This window comes from Brachyistius frenatus, unplaced genomic scaffold (genome assembly GCF_029030835.1).
Source record: "Brachyistius frenatus isolate BFR_SWC_R1_liver_20210118 unplaced genomic scaffold, ASM2903083v1 Contig_337, whole genome shotgun sequence".
Lineage (NCBI taxonomy): Eukaryota > Metazoa > Chordata > Actinopteri > Embiotocidae > Brachyistius > Brachyistius frenatus.
The window spans coordinates 190,954-213,972 of record NW_027210936.1 but is presented as its reverse complement, the minus strand read 5'-3'; the positions used below and the strand labels follow the sequence as shown (position 1 = coordinate 213,972).

Genomic DNA, 23,019 nt, shown 5'->3' with positions numbered 1-23,019 from the left:
CCTACGCCCATAGTCGTGCAATAAGGCTTCTCAGTAAGTGTGTGCAGGAATTTATTTTCCCAAGATACTCTATGACATTCCTCACACAGATCTCCATCTCATTGTCACTGTGTGCACCATCGCTCATTCACTCAGATGATACAACTTAGAGGTTTGGCACTGAAATACATTAGCATTTTAGAACACATTAGCATACACAAAGGGGGCTGCGGTAACATTGATTACAAGTAACCGCATGCATCTAGATGCTGCTCTGCCTCTGATCACATGCAATATGCCAATTGGTACACCCTGCTTTTCTCCCATTTGCACACACACACACACACACACACACACACACACACAGATATGGTCTTGATGAGGCAGTCCCACCACCTGCTGTGAAGCAGGTGCCGTGATATGATTCTCCTCCTGCCATGCGTGCTGACACACATGCATGCACACAGTCACAGACACATACACGTACATGCACACACACATACACATGCATGTCTTCAAAGACAGAGCTGTGAAGCAGAGGTGACAGGTCTCTGGTTCCATGCCATCCTCAGAAAATGTAGCGCTAATTGCCATCCCTTCACTGTTAGAGAGCAGCGTGGATCCAACATGAGGTCCATATGCACCCCAGGATGGAGTCATCTCCTGCCCAGTAGAGTATTATGTGGAGAGAGAACAACCAGAGAGGTGCTCAGCTCGACATAAACCACTGAAACAAAATTAACAAGGGAAATATTTAAAGTCTCATTCCACTCAATAAAGGGTTTTTTCTTCTTGTTCCTCCAGTTGAGTGTTTGAGCTTCCCTGTGCAGAATGATGTTTGTGCAGAGTTTATGTGCGTTTTCACATTCATCGGCTACAGATGGGAGGTTTCTCTGTGCCGTGGAAAATCTAATTTGTACCAAGGAAAACCGTTTTGAAGCTAGTTTTGGTCCAATTCAACTTAGTATGGTGTGGAAATGAAAAATATATGTATATTTGCAGATATTCTGACATTTTAATGAGGAAGAAGGAGTAGATCTCATTTTAAGTATTTTTAGAAGATTTATTTTTTTTAAGGGAAAAAAACATTACCGATACAAATCATTATCCAAAGTAAAATGTTTTATATAAATCATAAAACATGTCTGGAGGGGATCTCAGTGTATTCAGCTTGAACTGATGATCTCGTATTTGGCAGCAGCAGGGGCACATGTAGAAGTTGGTGTTGTTAGTATGACAGCTGATTAGAGAGATGAGAGATTTGAGTGTGACACCTTTAATGATCTCTTCATCTGATTGACAAGCCAGGCAAGGCTCCAATTCACACATTTAACACATCACAGAGTGTGGTGCACATGCAGCAAAGAATGTCAGCATGTCAGACACACACACACCCACACAGACTCACAAATGTACTATACACACTGCTCCATTGGATGTTATGAATTTTTTGTATTTGCCTTTATAAATCCCTCCTGTGGTTTCCAGAATATTCCGCTATTATGCTGGATCAAGATGGACTATTTCCTCCCCCAGTTAGCCTGTCATCAGTGCCATTGTACTGTATTGTCTGAGAGCGAGCCTAAATGGGACCCTTTCAGGGGTATTTTCAGGTACTTTCATGGAAGAATGGAGAGGACATTCATATCACATTTCAGTTTTTCTATCGCTGCGCAAACACAGCTTTGGACAGCACGCAGACACACATGCAACTACACACCGGCACTTCCTCCACTGACCCAAACGAACAAGTCAAGCGCATTCCTGCTCCCAGCAATTTCCTCCAACTTTTCCCAACAGACAGGATCTTTTTACAACCGCCTGACTTTTCACAGAGGCAGCAGCAAACATTGCCGTACACATTTCAAAGGGAGTGTCCTAAATAATGTAATTAATGCAAATACTATTCACAGATGTTTCTAAAATAGTTTTTGGAAAAACATATTGATTTAACCCACTCTGCTTAACAAGGGCAAATGGATCGGTCCAGATATCTTAAAGGAACTGGCATGCTGCACCAAGATCCGTTAATTGCACTCACACTGATCCATCTCGTGATTATTGGTAATTATCTGTCAATTAGCAATGTGCTGATGTCACTGCGATGTGAAAGGCAAAGCAATCAGGAGCTGTTAGCATAGAAATGGTCATCCATACTAATGACCCAATCTATGCTCAAGCTGAGAGCAGAGCACCCTGTGCGATTTGGTGTGTGTGTGTGTGTGTGTGTGTGTGTGTGTGTGTGTGTGTGTGTGTGTGTGTGTGTGTGTGTGTGTGTGTGTGTGTGTGTGTGTGTGTGTGTGTGTGTTTGTCCAGTAACTAATCTCCAGTGTGACTGTAGCCATCACAGTGTGATCTGAGCCTGTCAACACTGTTTTGTGTCTGCTGCTCAGTGGTTTTGGGGGCTCCGAAATCGGGTACATATGCCAATCTAAATGACCTTGACTGAAACCCACTTAACCCCTCATCCCCCTGTTAACAACCGATTACCCCAGTGATGTGCCCCATTTCTTTGAAAGAATGTTCCTGTAATGCAACCGTCATATTAAAATTATCTGTGCTTAGGCAGGTGGTGGATGTAGCTGCTTACAATTAATATAGAGAATAGGCAGAAAAGACCATATTTGAAATACCACCTGAAAGTAGCCATGGAGTTATAATTTGAATCTGTCGTGTTACTGAAATGATCTGTCTTTGAAGTGCTATAGCTGCTAGATTTGGGACATTATTCTACAAGGGACAAACCCTCTGCTCGCCCTGTTTAATGTTTACAAAAACACAAGGCAACACGTAAGAGATGACAAATCATCCTTGTATCCGTCAAACACAGCCAATCCATCAGACACACACTCGCCTTTCAAATAAAATAAGGACGCTTACGACATCTGTCATTCCCTCTCCATGCTGTGATCCATGATATGATCATAGCGCTCATACATCCTGGACGATTCACAATCAATCTTTGGAGTGAAGGAAACAGCGAGAGATAGAGGCTTCGTGTTTGCTTTTTGTCTTTTCCACTTTTTTAGACGCACTATTCATCCATCCGACCATTTATCATGCTTTTCCTTTTAGAAGCCGCTGAATGATGTTCATCAAAGGTAGAAGTGGATTTTAAAAGAATTACCTGAGCCTCAAATTGATTGAGAACATGCAGAAATGCAAGTCACACTTCACAACTCCCTCTGTATTTTCAACTGTCAATAATGGAAGAAAGAAGGTGTCCTCTTTCAGCCAGTCATTGACAGTTTTCTGAAAGACCTTTTGGAGCATGCCCAATGATTTTCCCATACAAGCTTGAATCTACTCACACAAACATACACGTAGACACAGTCGCAGACTCACACAGTGACCTTGTCAGGAGTTATAACCATCACATGAAGAGAGCAATACACATCTCATTTCACCTTGGGATATATGAAGGACACATATCAAGTGGCCTTCATATATTCCAAATGAATGCTGGATATGTCCATGAAATACTTGCAAATTTTGGAGCTGTGAACATTTATTTTTCAAACCTTAATATAATAAACACGGCTGACACCAGGTGGACAGATACGATTTTAATGGAGTCCCTTTATTTACTTAAAAAGAGAGGGGTTGTAAAGCATTGCACATACACTACTACACACACAACATTAAAAAAAGAAAGAAAGGAAAACATTAAGTGTAAAATCATGCATGTAGGCACACGCATCGCCAAACACATTTCTCATGATTTAATAACATGGGAAAAAAAAGGAGTACAAATATGAGCATGAGTCTGCAAATCACAGCAGCCTAACACACTCACGCACCGCTTTTAAAAATATGCAACAGAGAGCTTGTTTCTTTATCGTCTTAACGTGTTTAATGCTGTCTGAGAAAGGGAAAGCTAAAGCCTTGGTGTAGAGAACAAAAGCCTGGGAGATTGTGACACGACAACACACCCCTGCATGACTCTGCTTGGCCAGCTGCTTTTGTCCAGACAGATGTTTTGTGTTCGTTATTACACAGTCAATATTGTCATTAATACAGGTTACAACATGATACAGCCACCTGAAATAGTTGGGAGGTACTCAGTAATGTGATTCATTCAAACCTAAGAACTCTAAAACCAAAATGATGCCCCTTTTCTCACAGGCAAAAGGCAAACAGGAAGATCTTCAGGACCTCCCTGACAGAGATCAGTCATGTGTAGCGTGTGCCTACGAATACTCAGCGACAGAAAGACTTTTTTTCACATAAATCCACACATATTATTCTGAGATTTACCATGTAGCATAACTAACTAACATGAAGAAACAGATATATGATGAACTGGAGTGAGCAGAAATTGCCAGTTAAATGGCCATTAAATTCAACAGTAGCCACGCCTAACGAGGGTTGTGCAATATTTTGATTAAATCATTAACTAACGATGTGTGACGGCCGGCATTTGTGTAGGACATCACGATTAGAGACAATGTTGGTGTCACAGTGGAGAGCCAAATATAAAACGGAAAAATGTTTTATGTTTACTTTTACTGTTGCATTAAGTAATTCCCAAACCTGTATTCTTGGTAATTGTTATGTTAATAATTGTTATGGCTTAGCTTATATCTTTAAATATTAAAATGTGCGAATTCCCATTCTGGTTGTAATATACTGCATGTCACAGACTCACAGATAAACTTGCAAAGTAGGAAGCAACCATGGCTCAGACAGGAAGATATTTATAGAACAGACATACACACAAGTTATATCTGGTTATTTTTACCATACATGCATATCACACCTCCTGTCCAGTTAGGCCTTTACAAATCATTTATCATTTACCAAGCATGTTGTAAAGCTTTAAGGCTGAATTGCTGGTGATAATAAGAGGACAGGCTTGTATAAAATACATTAACAACACTTACATGTCAAGGATGTATCTTTTGATATCAACTGAATTCCTTCTAAAACCGACGTGACACACTTGTAAAACAGCAGGAAAAAACGCTGTACAATTACTATCAGCTTGGCTTAGTGGAAACGTTTGTCATCTTGACATGTCATCAGCTGAGTGCAGCATGGCCGTAGTGGAAATACGAGCACATCAGTTCATTCCCGTCCACATCCCACTTTACTTTATTTAAAACTACCTGAATGTGTACCATGTGTGTGTACAGTATATCTAAGCAGTTCATTTCCCCAGCTCTCAGAAATGGGCTGACTCCGCCCAGACATCAGTGTCAATCTGCTGAGTAGGTGTCTAACAGTGTGTGAAGCTCACATCAAAGGCATGCCACTTTAAATGCCCAGCCTTGGGAGAAAGCAGGGAAGGGACCGACTTCATAGGAATAAGGAATGAGGAGGAAGGGAACAATTGGAGAGGGGTATGAATGTTATACTGTTCAGTGAGCCCCAATACAGAAGAGGTTTGGGACATGAGGGTATGACTGAGACTGCTATGCTAACTAGTTGAATCAAGATATCCTGCATAGATGTAACAGCAGCCATAACAAACAAGCCCACACTAACAGAAAATACACAAAGTGACCTGACTTGCTGCAATCTTCTCCACATCATTCATTATAGAGATTTTTATAACAAGGCAAATCACGATCTCAACAGACATCCATGGAGATGTACTCTAATAAAGGCACACATAGGCACACACACACACATACACTCTTTAGGGTTGCATGTGCTTAAGGGTTAGCAGCCAGAACCACCAGCCTCCTCATTAGCACAAATAAGATTGTAGGCAGATACAGGCCTATCCTTCTCTCCCTCTCTGTCTCTTTGTCCCTCGTCGCCTCTGTTCTCTTGCACAAATGAGTCCTAATCCTTGTCCTCTAGCTTGCCTCTAACAAACAAAATACCACACAGAGCTGCAGAGAGAGGACACAGAGGAAGGGATACGAAAGCATCTCTATGTTGGAGAATTATTCTTAATTTATTTTTCCATCTGCTGAAAGTATGTATGTTAGGGCAGTGATGTGACCTCAGGATGTGTCATATTAAAGTCAGTTCCCTTGGCCCACACTATCATAACTATTTATGAAGGGGAAGGTGAGTCAATAGGTCAACATGGATTAGGATTACTTTGTCAAGTCGGCCATCAAAACCAAAAGATGAATATAATAACACGAGGGAACGAGGCAACGAGGGAAAATATAATAAATGATGGTGAACATCAGATACAAAAACATGATACGAACAATCTTGAATTTCTAACCATCATAAATTCCAAGGCTCCTCATTCCCGTCTGTTTTTTCAATGTAAAAGTAGTCTTGCCTAAATAGAGAGTAGAACAGAAACGCCAAACATATCACCTTTGACCTCGCTTCTTTTAGGGAAATGCCTCACCCTGTTTTCTAGCTGCACTCCAGCCAACCAGGCGACTGCTGGGAGATCGAGATACTGTCCACTCATTAATTTCCCATTAATGTGCTTCAAATCAATGGTTAATTACCTCCAAAAATTCTTCTTATCCAGCTAGAGAAGTGGACAGCACGGGGCAGGCTGAAATTTGCCTGGCAGAGGGACTCAGTGTTATGCAGGGTGAAAACTGTCCTCCCACTACTGCTACTTATTGGCCCATCAGTGTACCTCTTGGAAGCTGGCATTCCATTTTGCACTGTGCGGGCACTTCATTTTTCTACTCCGGACAATTTTCATTTCTCATGCTAACACAGACACACACACACACACACACACACACACACACACACACACACACACACACGCACGCACGCACGCACGCACGCACGCACGCACGCACGCACACACACACACACACACACACACACACACACACACACACACACACACACACACACACACAGAAATATTCATGCATAATCTCTCTGCCACTCTCTTGCCAACGAGCCAATGTTTAATAAGAGCTTACATTTATGGTGAGGAGAAGGGCAGTGGAATGGTGAAATATCTCCACATGTCTTGAACCTGGAAGAGGCACTGGCACTTACTCATTAATAATGGGACAGGCCCCAGGCCCAGGCCCTTAGCTCTCAGTCTCTACTCATTTCCTTTCCACACATCAAAGCTGTGCACGTGTGTTTGTATGGCTGTGTATGTGTGTATATTGCGGCGCTCGCACATTCACCTCCGTGCGTGTGTGTGTGTGTGTGCGAGCTTGTCAGTCCCTGTGAGAAACAGCCTGTGGGGGAGCCGGCTTTTATTTAATCAGAAGTGGAGCAGCTTCCACCACCCTCTGTAATTTCAGCCCTATTAACGTTCTGCCTTTAATTCCTCTGAGCGCTGGAGACACAGCATCCTCTGGGCTGCTAATTTACTTTAAATGCAAAATGTACCAAGTTTTTTCTGTACAGTTGCAACTTCATATATTGTACATTTCAACTTAAGAGGCAAGGGATTTGCTAAATAAACATAATGTGCAGTACGCCGTGAACTAAATTGATATTCTTATCAGTTTGATTGTCGACTTTAAAAAGTTTCTCACGCATTGGTAACCACTAAAACACTGCCCCACTATACTACCTGCCTTCTAACACTCCCCACTCAGTCTCTGCCCTGCCACTCTTCCCACTTGGAGTCCTTAAGCCTTAGCCTTAGGGCTTAAAAGTTATATTAAATCATTCTGGGCCAGACTCAAAACCAGATCTCATTGTAACAATCATAAATGAAGCTCTTTGTTCCTACAAGCCTACAACCCCAACAGTCTCTTTACCCTCTTCCTGTTCCTGCCAATGCTGTGCCTATTACATGTTCAGGAGGACAGGATCATATTTCACTTTTCTTCCTTGTAGTAAACCCTATAATGCATCGAAAATGCATCTGTTTTTAACCAAAGAAGTGTGTTGGGAGAGAGGCAGGTGAGAGGGCGGAGGGGAGAAACAACCAATTATTTCCAGGCAGGAAGGATTGGGAGGGGAAGGTTGAAAAAAGGGGGTTGTACCTCGCAACGACTCTCAGATTTAATTAAAAAAAAGAACAATCTAGCAGGCAAGAAGGAACAGTCAACAACAGGCTTTTGTGGACCCGGACTGGCCGGAGCTGGTGAAGGGAGGTCTGGAATGGACAGCGGTGTAAGGGGCCATGGGTTGGAGTAGAGGTAGTGGAAATGGGGCTGTAAGTATAGAGGCCCCAAGAGCCAGGCTGGGTGAACACTGAGAAATAAGACTCGATAATCAATGCTTTTTCTTCTCACCTCTCGACTGAGCAAATATCGAAGAGGATCCCCTTTCCTGCTGACTGAACAACTGTCACCCAATCTCTAGTACAGGTGATAATGGAGAGGAAAAAAAGCCTCAGAGACAGAAAACGAATGAGAAAAAGCCCATTTTTCACACCACCATCCTTGAGTGGTGGGGAAGTCATGTCACCGCGGCCAATCAATTACTTGCGTTGCCATTTTCCACTAGGTGTAGCTTGGAAGGTTACCTCCAAGTTTGTGCTCTGTTGCACATCGAGCCTTGGTGTCGAGTTTGTCTGTGAGTGTGTGTGCGTCTCTATCAGTGTTGTGTGTTTACCGTTTGAGAGAACTGGCTTCACCAGCAAACAGATGACTCACAGTTTGAGGTTGAACTGTGTCACGAGCGTCACCGCTCTCACTCCTGTGCTCTAATGTGTTTCGTATGTTGCTGATGCAGTGGGTGTGCTTATCCCTGAGATTGGACCGATAAGGCCTCAGCCCTCGTCCACCTGCTCTGATAAGTGCCAAGCATGAAGCAAGACGAGTGGAACCTAACACTGCTGATAGCATCTCCGCAGCAAATCTCTGGACACCGGAATGTGTGGAAAACACTGGAAGACAACACAGTGTGCGCATGGCGAGTCCCAAGTCTTTAATTAAAATGGAATAGAATGTGCAAGTAAACAGGGAAACACAGACAATGACTATAGTGCATTCTGCTCTATTCCTCTCTTTCTACACTCCCCCTTGATATGGCTCAATCTCATATTGAGGCATCCACCAAAATGTGCACATGCATAAGCTCCCAACCTGCATCCACCATCTGGCCTTCCCAAGGCTCAGATGTCTCTGGGGTAAGGTGAGCTGTGAGGGGGACTCTCAGTGTGTGTGTGTGTGTGTGTATATGTTTTGCGCGTGTGTGTGTGTGTGTGTGTGTGTGTGTGTGTGTGTGTGTGTGTGTGTGTGTGTGTGTGTGTGTGTGTGTGTGTGTGTGTGTGTGTGTGTGTGTGTGTCCATGTGTGTGGGGGAGAGAGAAACAGAGAGAGAGACAAACAGAAAAAGTGTGAGGAGGCAGTGATCATATTATCCAATTAAATATATACGCAATCTACAGTACACAGCAATATGTGAAAAACGACATTGTAACGGAAAGAAAAACCAGCACAACTCACAGATTCTTTCCATACTGCTTGCATGACAGTTTCACACAGAAAATGAAGTACAACACATTTACAGGACTGCAGGTACATGAGCTGCAAGGAGGGGTTCGCACTGGGGGTCGCCATAGCTGACTAGGTAATGTAAGCGCGCCTTAACACCAAGTACTGTGGGCAGAATAAAGCCTCCATTATGGGATAAGGCCACGTCTACCGCCCCTGCCAGCCATCATGGTTTAAGCACCATACTGACGACACAGGCGCCCAAATGTACAATACACACACGGCAGTACAAAACAAGAGAAAATTGAATTCTAGTTTAGGTGGTCCCAGGTCAGCAGTAGTGCCCTTGGCCAAAATACCCTCATGTGAGCACTCACACACATAATCTTTTATGTCTTTATAGTCCTACCGCCTCAACCCACAGGCTTATGTTGCGCTTAGATTTCCATTCTTCTTTTTTTCCTCGATATTTGAAATGAGAGAGTCAAGGAAAGGAGCAATCTCGCATTCACATCCATTAGAGACTCAACAGGACTCTTTTTACAGGCTGTGTCCTCTGCACAGCTGGTGAGCTCACACAACTTACACACCAAGTAGTGGAGAATTCTTAACTCTACACGAGCCTCGCAAAACCAGTCTACATAAATACAGGCTCAGTTTTCACCGCAAGATTTAAGTGTGGGAAACAACTGAGAATCATTTGAGCCTGACAAGAAATGTTGGGCCAACCTGAGAACCTACTACGTGTTCCTCCCACCTCTTAAGATTATGGGCAATTGTTTTAAACTAAACGTAAAACAAATCAAATGAAGCATTATGTCGCAAATGTATAGCCTAATTTAGCCTCAGACTTATTTCAGAGGATAGTTAGGTAAAACCATCATTCTTTTTGGTTTTAAGTTGTAAATTCCGATGACAGCCCTGTGTGCGGTCTATTTGTGCAATCAGGGGCATGAGGTGTTCAGCTGTCAGTCATCTACAGGATAGTACACCTCACTTGAACAGCAACATGTTTCTCATGCCAAAAGCCTCTTGAGGTTTGCCGAAGCATGACACACGTGGAAGGTAGTGATCCAGCAAAGCTGTCTTTTAGCTTCACAAGGCCACTTCCATATTCTAAGTTAGTTTAAACACAATTCTAGTCTGGGAAAAAAAAAAAAGCTCTCGAGTCCATGGAGGCAGATTCAAACGTCTGTGTACAGGGAGGTCAGAGCAAGAGATCAGCTATGTCTCTGGAGTCAGTGTCCTGCTTAAGGACACCTCAGCAGGGTGGTTACTTTCTGAGACAAGGGCTGAAACGTGCCCTCCAACACTGTTCTCTGACCACTCCAATCAATAAGTGTATCAACAGTGTGTGGTACTGACCTGCATAACCAGCTATTATTTAAACTATTGTATTTATTGTTTATTCAGGGAGCTACAATATTCTCCATTGCATCCTCTGAGGAAGATGCATTATCAGTGCAATACATGTGCTTAACAGAGCATCTTGAGGGACTGTTTATATCAAATTACTAACGTTCTTTTATCACACTCAGATGCCACTGCTGTTTTACACCACTGTCGACTCAGGCATCTACTGTATGGCAGATAACTGCTACGGCACAGTGTACTGTACTGTACTTTCTTTGCCTTGTTCAATTACAGTCAGCTCATTTGTAAAACATGCATACTGTATATTTTCTGAAACGCGCTGACCTCCCTCCTTCTGACTCTCTCATCTTTTTTTTTTTTTTTTATCTCTCTCTGTCCCTGTCTATCATCAACCGCTGTTTCATCCCCCTTCCCTCCATTCCTCCTCCCTCAGCCACCCAGTTCCAGGCCGTTAAATGAGCGGGCTTATCAAAGCCTAATTGGTTTAAGGGCAAACAGAAATAAGCAATGGCTCTGTAAGTAGGGGAGAATTACTGCTGCTGTTGGCAAGAGCCGTCCGCAAGCCACAGAGACAGCGAGCTGAAGAAGTGCAGAGGGAGACAAGAGTGGAATGAGGAGGGGAAAGGTGGGGAGGTGTAGAGGAAAGCAGGCAGGGAAGGTGAAGACAATAGGCAGAAACTGAGAGAGAAGACAAACAGGGTTGAAACAGAGCAGTGCACATGCTTCTCCTCTAATGCCATGCAAATCCCTGTCTTCGCTGCTCGCGCTCTACTTTGGGTCTGACCGCCCTTCTGCCCATCTTCAGTGACTTGGTGATGAATACATTTCTGCTTGCTGATATCAGGTCCTTGTGTGTGAGGTTCTACTGTGTGCTGGGTGGCTGTGCCTGGAATATGAATCCAACAAAAAGCTCCTGAATCAACTTTACTCAAAAAGTTTTGGCCCCTTCATTGCACAGTGTTCAGATACACAATCACACACCCTTACACACACCGCTGCATACTGAAGCTTCGACTTTGAATATCATTTTGCTTTTAGTATGCTCAGCTGTCTCCCAACTATCCATCCGTACTTAGAGTATTTCCTCCTCGTGATTTTCATCCCACAGTTCATTAATGGTGTGCTGGGGTATTTACTATGAGTAGATGCGTATGTGGAGAGATCAAATAAATTATTCAATTCATCACAACCATGCATCCATATGGTCAGAGCTGCTCCTTGCTCTAAAGTTACAAACAGATACCCAGGCACACGCATGCATGCAGACAGATCTCTGACACTTTGTGATTATTAGCCAATTTGGACTTGTAATCAGATTAAGGGTGACAGGATAGGCAGAGATAATGTGGTCACACACCCTCTCTCTCATAGACATAGAATAAAAAAATAAAAATGAAAGAGCAACAGATTGGAGTTCAGATCAGTAAAGATTTTAACCTTCCCATGGGGCATCCTTCTTTCAATTAGCAACCCAAACAAGGAAATCACTTTCATCCTTGTTATTGAGGTAACCAAGGGGCCATCTCCCTGCCCATCTGCTGCGCTCTCATCCCTTCTTTTAAAGTACAGACCCCACACCCTTTCGCAAGCAGGGACATTTCACTCCTCCCTCTCATCCTACACTCGTCTCTCTGAAATTACATTTCTGCTGTCATTTCACATGAGGTAAACATTTGAACCTCAAAATATCCATTCTTGCAGAGGTAGCAATTTGGGCCTGGGCTTGGTATCCATAGCTGTGTTGAAATCTGATGAGCACAAACAAGAAAGCCACCGCCGAATTACAGAGCACAGCCAGAGCTGGGAACAGTCTAGCAGCAGAGTTGTAAACAATTAAAGAGAAAACCATGTAAGAGGAAAAAAATATTCCTCTAATTGTGCCTCGGATTTACTTATTTCTGGGAGTGGATACAAGCAGCTATAGAGAAGCTGGTGTGTTCCTATGTATTTTTTTATTGGGAAGGATACTAAACTATAAAGAGAACACACTGTATGATGCCACCAGATCCAGCAGCTAATGTCTGAGGCTGCAGCCCAGTGTCTGGTCCCCGGGGTCCCACAGCGGAAATGAAAAACATGTTTAACTGAGGAGATATCAGCCACTGTAGTGGTTCCACCGCTTGTCCATATGAGTGTGTGTGAGAAACAAAAAAGGAAACAGGAGGAGATTCAGACAAAGACAGAAGAGGAATGGAGATGGATGAAGAGAAAAATATAGGGATGGTGAGACATAAAGGGAGAGGCAGCCGGGTTTTAATTGTGTTTGATAAGCGTGGTGATTTCTAGCAGTAAAAAACAGGAGAAATTTACCCCAGCACAAAATCCATTTCACAGGGAGACTTCTTATCAGCACAGTCTAAGAGAGTTTGTCTCAGCAATTGAAAATGATACTGAGTGATGCTCAGAGGCTTCTCGTCATAGTAATTTATATGTACAGTTTAATGAAAAAACGTGACGGGAATCCTTGCAGGTTTGACAATGTAGCCTTCCCAATTAGAAAAACGAATTGCTCATTGGATAAGAGAATCTAAAAAACACAATTATTCGCGATTTCTTCTGTCATGCCCTCCTGCTGTATCAAGAACAAGGAACACTAATCAGTGAGGAAAAAAATTATTTTATCAGAAATACCTGGTAATAAACGGTAGTATGCTTTTATAAGCACGTTTAACTTGTGAAAAAGTATCGTTTCTCACAAGAACTAACATAAGTGACAATCAGCAGGGCGGGAGGATGCAGCTCCGGAATAAAGGAATAACCGAAGCAGAATGCTGCGATCCACGTGTATGACATCCCCGTATACTAGAGACGCGGCGCTGCCCCTCAGAAACCGTTGCAGGCATCCCCAAGGTACCAAGCGCGCTTTGGAGAGGAGCATTTCCATATCTACAGCAAGTATACAGTCCCAATTTCTTATTTACCTTCCATCGCAGAGGATGTGATGACCAGCCCGCATAAAAGCGCAAACAAATCCACTGTCATGGCAGAAGGGTAGTCTCCACAGCCTGTCCCCAAATAACCAAGACGCACGGTGCGCGTCAAAAGAATCCCTCAGTTGTCAGAGCGGTACTCCAGCAGATAGCCTCTGTTGTGAGTCACATTTCAAGCCGTAGTAAACAATGCGTGACAATCAGCGCAAGGGAAGAGCGGAGTGTACAGCCAGAGGGGTGCGAGGAGCAGGAGGGGGAGTAGGAGGAGTAGGTTGGGGAGACCCGACGGTGCCTGCTCACAGCCCCATTAGAGGGCCGGGGCCAATCACCGACTGGTAGCTGAAACTCACGAACCAATAGTCAACCCGCCACTCCGCCCACCTCGCATTGTCAAAACACAAAACTTTTCCTTGACCTATTTGAAGCCGTGTCCGCTACATTGAAGGGAAATAACGCCACCACTCGGGATACTTCCGCTACTGCACCCCGAGTAAACCTAAAGCCAATCTTACCCCCACGGGAGACGATCTGAACGGGTGCATCATTTGTTCAGTGAACCGCCCGCCGTAAGGTTCAAAATGATACTGTTGTTGAACAGTTTATCAGTAGCAGTCATCTCACATAGCCTATATCTCTTCTCAGCTTTCCGCAGATGAAAGTGTCTGGAACAATTAATATGATCTAATATTTTTGTCTCAAAAAAATCACAGGGATGTTAAGATCTGAAATGTAATCTTAAATGTTGACAAGATGGCTTTTTCTTAAATATCTGAAGTTTCCTGTTTGCCTTATAACCTACTGGTCTGGCACCTTAACTCCCCCTTGACGCTCACACCAGTGTAAACCCCATTTGTAATGAAAATGCTCTTTAAAAGCTTCGAAAAATTCAGCTGCACTTCCTAATGATATTAAACAGGCGTTGCACATCAGCTCCCCCCTTTTGCTCCTCTCACCCCTTTTGTGTGAACGTGTGCTGCAACAGATGGTACACACAATGGGTTTTTCCCTGCAGGGACACAGAGGAGTCTGCTTCAGCAGAGGAAGAAGGGCCAGTTGCCGCCCTGTAGCCTATAACCATACACCTGTCTTGGGCCAGATTACCCCCCCCCCCCCCCCGTGCCCCCTTTTCATGTCACTGGAGATGAAGAATTGGGATTAATCTGCAGCCTTAGTAGGCCTGGTTTTACCCCAGGCCACTGGATGGCCTAATACTTCAGTGCTGTCCCCTCACAGCACACTGGCCCAGATACTTTTTCACCTGCTTTAGTTTTAATGGGCTTAAAGAATGGCTTGACTTTTATGGTTCTATATTGCGTGTAGTATATAATATAATACCCACAGCTTTACTCTAAGGGGTATACACTTCACTTAAATATGTGTAGCTCCAACAAGCCTAAACCCTTTTGGCCTGCGTCTATCTTTTGTGCCCCTCTGTGATTCAATTCTTAGCCTTTATAATGACAAAAATCAAACACACCTAAAATGAAAGATGACTCACACTTAATAAATGGTTGTTCCAATTGTGGCAAGAGCCAGCTGTTGAACGGGAACAGACACAGGGCTTCAGGAGCATCAGGAAGTGGTCGCTAACCTGGGAAAGCAGTTGATGAGAGCATTTGTCATTTTTAATGGTGTGGAGAGGACTGGCGCTTTAGTGTGGCATGGCACAGCACAGCATGGCTCCTGGTGCTGGCTGGTTTATAGGCATCGCATAGCCACCTGGCCATATTTTTCACCAGGTCAGTCATCATCACCTACGAATTCACGGGTCATCTCTCAAACATAGGAGAAATCTGTCCCTGTTTGCTGTCCACACCCCAGGGAGGAGGAAGGAAGGAAGGAAGAGTATGAGGGGAGGGAGGGACAATAGAGCTGCTGCTGTAGCACATCCTCCCTCACAATGCACACGCAGACAGACAGGCACATACAATAACACAAACGTGTGTGCAGTTGCTCACCCACACAGCACTGCGATAATGATCCACACAAAGCCACACAAGCACTTGCCTACTTCAGCTTAAGAGCCTCAGCCCAATACCAATACGCAGCCCAAACACATTGTAGAGAGCCTCTCATTCTCACTGTGGCCTGATTTTTCTCTGTGTGGTTAAACCTGTAAGTGCAAGTGCAGCATCCCAGTTCCATTTTCATTTCTCTTTTCCAGGACCAGAATGGTAACAAAATGAAAAGATAATCTCCCCAACTGCGGTATTCACTGACTTTGATTAAATGTTTTTTTTTATGCTCTGCACTCTGTGAGTTGACCCTAAATTTAGAGCTTTTGACCTGTAAACAACCAGTTAGCATCTGACTCTCATTGACCAATGTGCCATGACCTTTACATTCCCCTCTCTGTCTCCCGTTTCCTGATTCCCATTTGGTTCCAGGAAAGAAAAAAAAAAATCTTTGTTCTGTTTTTCAGTGGCAGGAAATACGAAATGGTGTGTAGCTTGTTCTGTACACTGACAACAACATTAAGGACAACAGAGGAGGCCAGGGGTACACAAGGAAGACCTTTTAGGGTGAAAGAAACAATGCATTTTGTGAAGACAACACTGTTTACTCAGACACACATTATTTGGATTTATGGCACTGGAGTGCATAAGATAGTTGGTGATGTCAGGCATACACACTGAAAAGAGGTGGATGTTACAATGGTACAAAAGGAGAAAGATAGAAACAGACATAAAGGAAAGAGATGTTTCTCAAACACAATGGAAGCTGGGAAGGTTTTTCTGGTGATGAATATGAATGCATGAAAATGAAATGGCAAAGTCAATATGGAGATAAAGCAGGAACTCAGGTGACAGAGGAGTGCAGTACACCCACCCTGGGGGTACAGACTGGTTATTAGGCTTGGCTTTAGCTTCATCCATCTTCAGGGGTCTGTGTAGTGGCCACTGACAATATGAGTACAGAGCCAGGGCTGAATACAGATGTGCTCTGGACCAGTGTTCCCCAAATAGAGGGTCAGGACTCACTAGTGAGTCCCAGACACAGTCATACTTTCTGGGTCACAGCTCAAGAGAGGTGATGGAAAATAGGTTTGTTGCAGGGTATGCATGAGGTTGGTTTGCTTAAAATGTCTTTTTTTAGAGGCTGCCCAGACGAAGGATAGTTTCTTTGGAGCTATACTGCAAAAATAAAGTTTTTCTGCAGTAGATACAAATCTATTGCATTGAAAAATTCTGAAGGCCAATCAGTTAGTCGCATTTAGTCAGATGTCAATAAAAAGTTTGAAGGTTAGCGTCATGCTTGTGGTAAAAAAATCTTGTGGTTTTAAGAGTAGACCGACTCTCTGACTGTAAGTCAGATGAGGAGACAGGGCAGGAACTAAATACAGCACTCTCATTAATCTGCCATTGATGCCAAAACTGATGGGACCTGTTCCCTGCCATCAGCACACACTTCAGAGACATTCATTGCAATTTTCTAACACAGAGCGACACACAGAAACACAAAGACATGGAAACAGCCACACAAACCCTTGAAAACAGATATGAAGATACCTGTGTGCACATATGGAACAGATTTTAATAAATGTTTATGTTTTTGTTTGGGAACATGAGCGAGAGAAGAGGGATTATACTCCATCTCTCCTTGCAGGGACTTGCAGTGACAGTCTCATTTGTTTTTAAGTATCACACTTTGATTAATAAGTCGTTAGCTCACATTCACTATATTCAAGATTCAAGCTCTTTAGTTGCCATTAATCCAAACAATACAATGAGGAGATGCTGCTCAGCATTAAGAGTAAGAGCATCATTATATTCGTCAAGGGTGTGTATGTGTGTATGTGTGTGTGTGTATATATATATATATATGTGTGCATAAGAGAGACACTAATTGTGAGTTAATGTGAGTTAAAGAGGCTTTGTGCCTACTTGTATTTACTCTTTTGCATATGTGTGTGTGTGTGTGTGTGTGTGTCTGCACGTGTGCACACGCAAACGCACATGAGTCGTGGCTGACTCAAACAGAGACTGATGGCTAATAGATTATAGCATCACCCTCCTCAGTGACTCCAGGATCTGTCAGCTGCTGTAGAGTTTTGTGTTGCCGACAATGTTCTGGAAGCAAGCACCCGATCCATCTCTCGGAAAGGTGTCACCAGTGTAAAAAGCTGTGGAAAACACAAAACAAAACCACGCGGAATCCAGTGTCATCCAAAAGCACGCACGGACCCCGAAATGATTCACTGATTAATTGTTTTTCTTGATGGCCTTGGTGATTAGGATGCATTCATTTGCTTGTGATTAGGGATCTCTAATCACAGATGAGGTTAATGGGGTTCCTCATTCACTCCCCTACTTTGTTTCTCTTGCAGCATTTAAGAAAGTTTCCTATTAACCATGGGGCCTCAGCTCCCTCTGGTGTAATACACCTTTCAATTTATGTGCCAACCTTTTCCACCTCCTTCAAAAGAGGCGCCTTGACAACAACAATGTTTGACACATGGTAAATTGTTTTTTGTAACGCTGAACATGTTATCATGGGCGAGTCAACCGCAGAGGCTCATAAAGTAGTTTTCTGGCTACAGAAGACACATTTAGGAGGTGGACTTGTTAATGAGGAAAAACAAAACTAGGCTGACAGCTCATCACTTTATGTCAGCTCCTGGTGACAGCCTATCCCACTCGTTTCCATCGAGTTGTCATAGTGACACTATCAAAATGCAGCCCTTTGTCTCCTCCGACCTGTCTTTTTTCTCCCCTCTCTGGCCTGTGACAGATAGTTGAGTACAATCTATCAACCTCAGTCTGCCTCAGTCTGGGCCAGTGCTTTGTAAAGACTCGTACGGACAGAACGCACACACACAACAGTGCACATCCCTGAGTCTGTCACACTAAATGGGACAAACATCTGATGGAGGAGAGAAAGAGAAAAACAGAGGTCAAATCAATCTGCCCTCTGTCCACCATACACTGATCCCCTGTCTTAGGCTGACCTCTGCAACAAATGAAACTCCAGTGCTGCATTTGAATACAAAGACTGCAGCACTTCAGTCTGACTTGATCACAGTGGATAAGAAAGAATAAACTCACCAGTGGACTCAAATGTTTATTCAGGTGATCATTTGCGCTTCTTTAAATAAGTGGTGTCTAAGGATGCTGAAACAGATGTAACAATAAGGAAGTCACTAATATTCACTGTAATTATCATTAAAAAAAATACCCCCCTCCCATTAAAAAACGAACCATTTGAGGCAGAACTAAGGTCTAATAGGTACATTAAAGTTTAATTGTAAAAATATTTGTATAATCTTCATCCCCGTTTAACAATAACGTAAAAAAAAATTGCCATTTAAATATGAAGCTTTGTTGTTGTTACTGAGAGAATAACATATACAAATGTTCTTTTGTGACTATTACAAATGGTCAACACTGACTCCCAAATTGACACGTGAGTGTTTTAATAGCCCTCTTATAGTAGCAAAATGGTGCGTTAGTTTGAGGCTCCAAAAACCTTGTGTTTAGGTTTAGGAAAAGATCGCAGTTTGGATTAAATGTGATATGGTCATAGTTTGTTAAGTTTAGGACCAAAAACTTCTTCAATTCCAGTGGTCAGAGTACCAATGCCAAAGGGCACCTTGTGCGAATCTCTGTGACGCCAGTGGCTTTGACAAAATGGCAGTATTTGATGCCCTGGGAATGAGAACAGGCTGTCGTCACACCTAAACAACAGAATAGATCATTTCACCGCCTGAGAGTACCAGTGACGGGTGTACTAGACCTTCGTCGTTACAGTGACAATAATGAAACAGTCGTAGTTTGGTTGGGTTTAGGCACCAAAACTACTTGGTAGGAAAAGATCATGATTTGGATTAAAATTATTATGTACACAATGTTACGTAAGTTAAATAAATAACCTACATTATTGACTGTTGGTTTTACATGGGACACAAACAGCTGTCTAGTGGGTGAAAGTCTTGTGTTTGATCCATCCTACCAGCCCCAACAAACCTTCCTATGTGGGCTTTTTCACTCTTTCCATCACCTGAATTCCTCCATTGCCCTGTCAAACTGACTATGACCACTAGAAGTTGCAATTAAAATGGAAAAAAATGTTATTCTTCAATGAACCTATTTTGTCATTTTTGGCTTAAGGACAGGTTCTCAACGGTTTACACAGCTAAGCAAGGTCAAACTTAACCTAAATAGTTAATCCAAATTAAAACCCATTTTTTGATCTTTCTTTTCTTGGTCTTCAGCAATGCAGATCATTTTCTTTTGTTTTTTGAAACTGTTCTGAGACACTAAGCACTGAGTTTTATGCAATAAAGTGATTTTTCTTTTGTTTTGTTGTTGTTGTTTTTTGTTTTTTGTTTTTGTGTTGCTCACAGATGAAAAATGTTATTTTAAAAATTCAACAGCAACAATCCTCCCCACACTCAATTCACAAACTTTCATGTGGAAAGTTTCCACTGAAACCATCTCTACAAACAAAACATCTTTTGCGTTTTTTGACAGTTAATTCTTTGTTGAACCACCAATTTAAATGCTCATGTAGTTAACTGGTCATCGAATGTTAAATACATCATACAGTAGCTGCTACGAAGACAGACAGAATCCCAAAATTCTGAAGATACAATGCAGTAGATGTTGTAATGCAGTTGGAGCCCCTTTACTTGAGGCTTCAGTATGTCTCTTTAAGTTTAATTAATTTAATTATCTGAGACTGATTCAATCTAATTAAAGTTCTTGTTTGCTTTGCTTTGAAAATTGCCATTGTGTTTTCTTATTAACTGCTCCCCCAGTAGACGGTTGTATTTTGTGATTGCATTTTTTATTTGTATTTGTTACTGTGATTTAATTTTTTTCTATTCAGCCAATGTGTGATTTTATACTGCACCAAAAGGTCATAAAATAAATTAATAAGATGCATGCATTGTTTGTTTGCATGTTAAATGCATATGTGGTCACACTCAAACACAAACAAAGAGACCAATGTGGCTTCAGTAGCGTTGAATATGATGAAGTCTATGAGAACAGAAAAGAACGAAAGGATTTGAAAAGATACACAAGCCATCAATAAATGTCATATCAGTAGTGTGCAAAGGTTTTGCTTGGTGGACTCAAAGTGTAAAATGACACTTAGCTATGGGACGACAGTGCACTTGGACATTTATTATTTAGATAATGACCTCACTTAACACATGCACACAACTACACAACAGTTATGCAGTGAAGCACACATGCAAACAAACAATGGAATTAACACGCTGACCTTCTGATATTCACACTGACCTTTGAAAGCAATCGTTTCTCCCAGCATGCATCATCGGATCAATAATCATTGCTGCCAGGTGATGCTCCGAGCATTATCGGCCTGTTGCAGGCTCAGTGACAGGGCACACACGCACCCACACACACACACACACGCACACACACACACACACACACACACACACACACACACACACACACACACACACACACACACACACACACACACACACACACACACACACACACACACACACACACACACACAGTGAGAGAGAGAGAGAGAGAGAAATGCAGCAAAGTCTGTGTGAAACCCTGAATGTCAAAACCCTGTCCTGTACATAAAATGTGTGCGATCGTAGTAATTATAATTTTATTTCACACTCTCAAAACACACTATCACTCAGCATCGACTTGTTGACCATAACTAATTGTTAATCAGTGTTTTGTGTTAAGTGGTTAGAAGCACTAAGCACAAGTGAGGAAAGCAATTAACAGTTCAATTTCCATCTCTTTCACTGTATTAGTCCTTAATTTTCCTGTCGGCTTTTTTCTCCCATTTTGCCCTCTCAATTTTAGCCTCCACCTCTACCACATGAATGAAGGCAGTTCAGCCATCCCGCTTCGATTTTCTTATCCAATCAGAAGCAGACCCCATTACCACGGTTTCCTATTCAATGACTTCTCATTTAGACCACACTCCCCAGATCCTCAGCTCATTGAGGCTATGACAGATGACCTGTCGAATGTGTGAGTGTGTGCGTGTGTATGTGCGTGTGTGTGTGTGTGTGTGTGTGTGTGTGTGTGTGTGTGTGTGTGTGTGTGTGTGTGTGTGTGTGTGTGTGTGTGTGTGTGTGTGTGTGTGTGTGTGTGTGTGTGCGCGCACGTGCGTGTGAAGATAGGGCTTACTAGTCCCACGTGAGGATACAAGACAGGTGGAATAACAAACTAGATTTTAAGGAGTGATGTGTAGGATTTATTGACATTTAGCACAGAGGGTGCAGATTGCAACCAACACCTCTTGCCTCCTTCCCTTTCAAGCGTGTAAGACAATTTACAATGGTTGCGAAACTTGCGAAAAGCGTGAGGCCCTTTCCAGAGCCAGTGTTTGCTTTGTCCCCTCTGAGCTCCCGTAGGGACACGGCGATCCAACATGCGGGCTCTGTGGAAGAGGACCCACTTCCTCTGTATGTATGAACAAAAACATAACTATTCTTAGTTTCAGGTGATTGCACACTGATTTGACACAATCTGAATTTTACATTCCATTTCTGCCAATAGATCCCCCTAAATCCTACACACTGGTTCATTCAAGGTCATTTAGGTCAGAGACAGAAAAAAGTAATTTCTACGTTTGTATTAATTTATGTCTGACTGGTACACACAGACTTTTTCCTCTGTTGTTGCTTTTTGGTTCCTTCCAGTTGGAGAGCTGTGTATTCTGTGCAGTGGGCATGTATAGTATAGTTGTAAATGCAGCAATCCATGATAAACATATAAAATATAATATGTATGCACAAAGTTGACGCCATCATTTGCTGGCACATGACAAAATGTCTGTAATGTCCTGGTAAACAGAGGACTACAATACAATATTAAGAGTGTTGGTCAGCTTAAAGACAGTATGATGAATATCCAATTACCAGTTCAGTGTTACATATGCCATGCAGACCACATAAATCCTGAAACACACAATCATGATTTAGTTGAGGGAGAAGGAAACTGTAACTCACCACAAATAAGCTGTATGCCTCAGAGACTATCACAAGCATAAATAACCCTTTACTAATTTCCAATTACCAAAATCCAGAAATGTTTACATTATGAAATGTTGTTTACTTCCACTTCACTACCTGTTTCTGCTTCTTATTAAGGTCATGTACTGAAGCATAACTAAAATGAGATACATGTGGTATCCTTTTTTAGTTTAGCAGTGTACCTCGGGACTTTACAAAGTGCATTTTCCTCTTTATTTATCGTTCCTGATTAAGGAGCAAGTTGAGCAGACAGCAGGAGTTCCTCTCCAGCCAATTCCAGTTTAATTCCCTGCTGAACTCCAGGAATAACATAACACCTCAAATCTCAGGGATCATAGGTTATTATGGATTGTTTCAGGTCACAGAAGATGACTAAGGTCCCGTGGGTTTCTCAAATGTCAGCTGGATTCATGAAATATCGGGAATTGTTCCAAGCTGCTGGAAAACTGTGTTGACACTGTAGC

The 23,019-nt window shown here is 42.6% G+C and overlaps 1 protein-coding gene across 1 annotated transcript in view; it reads right to left on the bottom strand.

The window, feature by feature from the left end:
• The window catches only part of LOC138635896 (ephrin type-B receptor 1-like), a gene marked incomplete at its 3' end in the record, with an annotated part of 97,942 nt that extends 84,089 nt beyond the window's left edge, over nt 1-13,853 (bottom strand). Inside the window, exon 1 of the mRNA XM_069723604.1 lies at nt 13,564-13,853. Within this exon, the coding sequence (XP_069579705.1) occupies nt 13,564-13,624 (61 nt within the window). The remainder of the gene's footprint in view (nt 1-13,563) is intronic.
• Between the last annotated feature and the right edge of the window lie 9,166 nt (nt 13,854-23,019).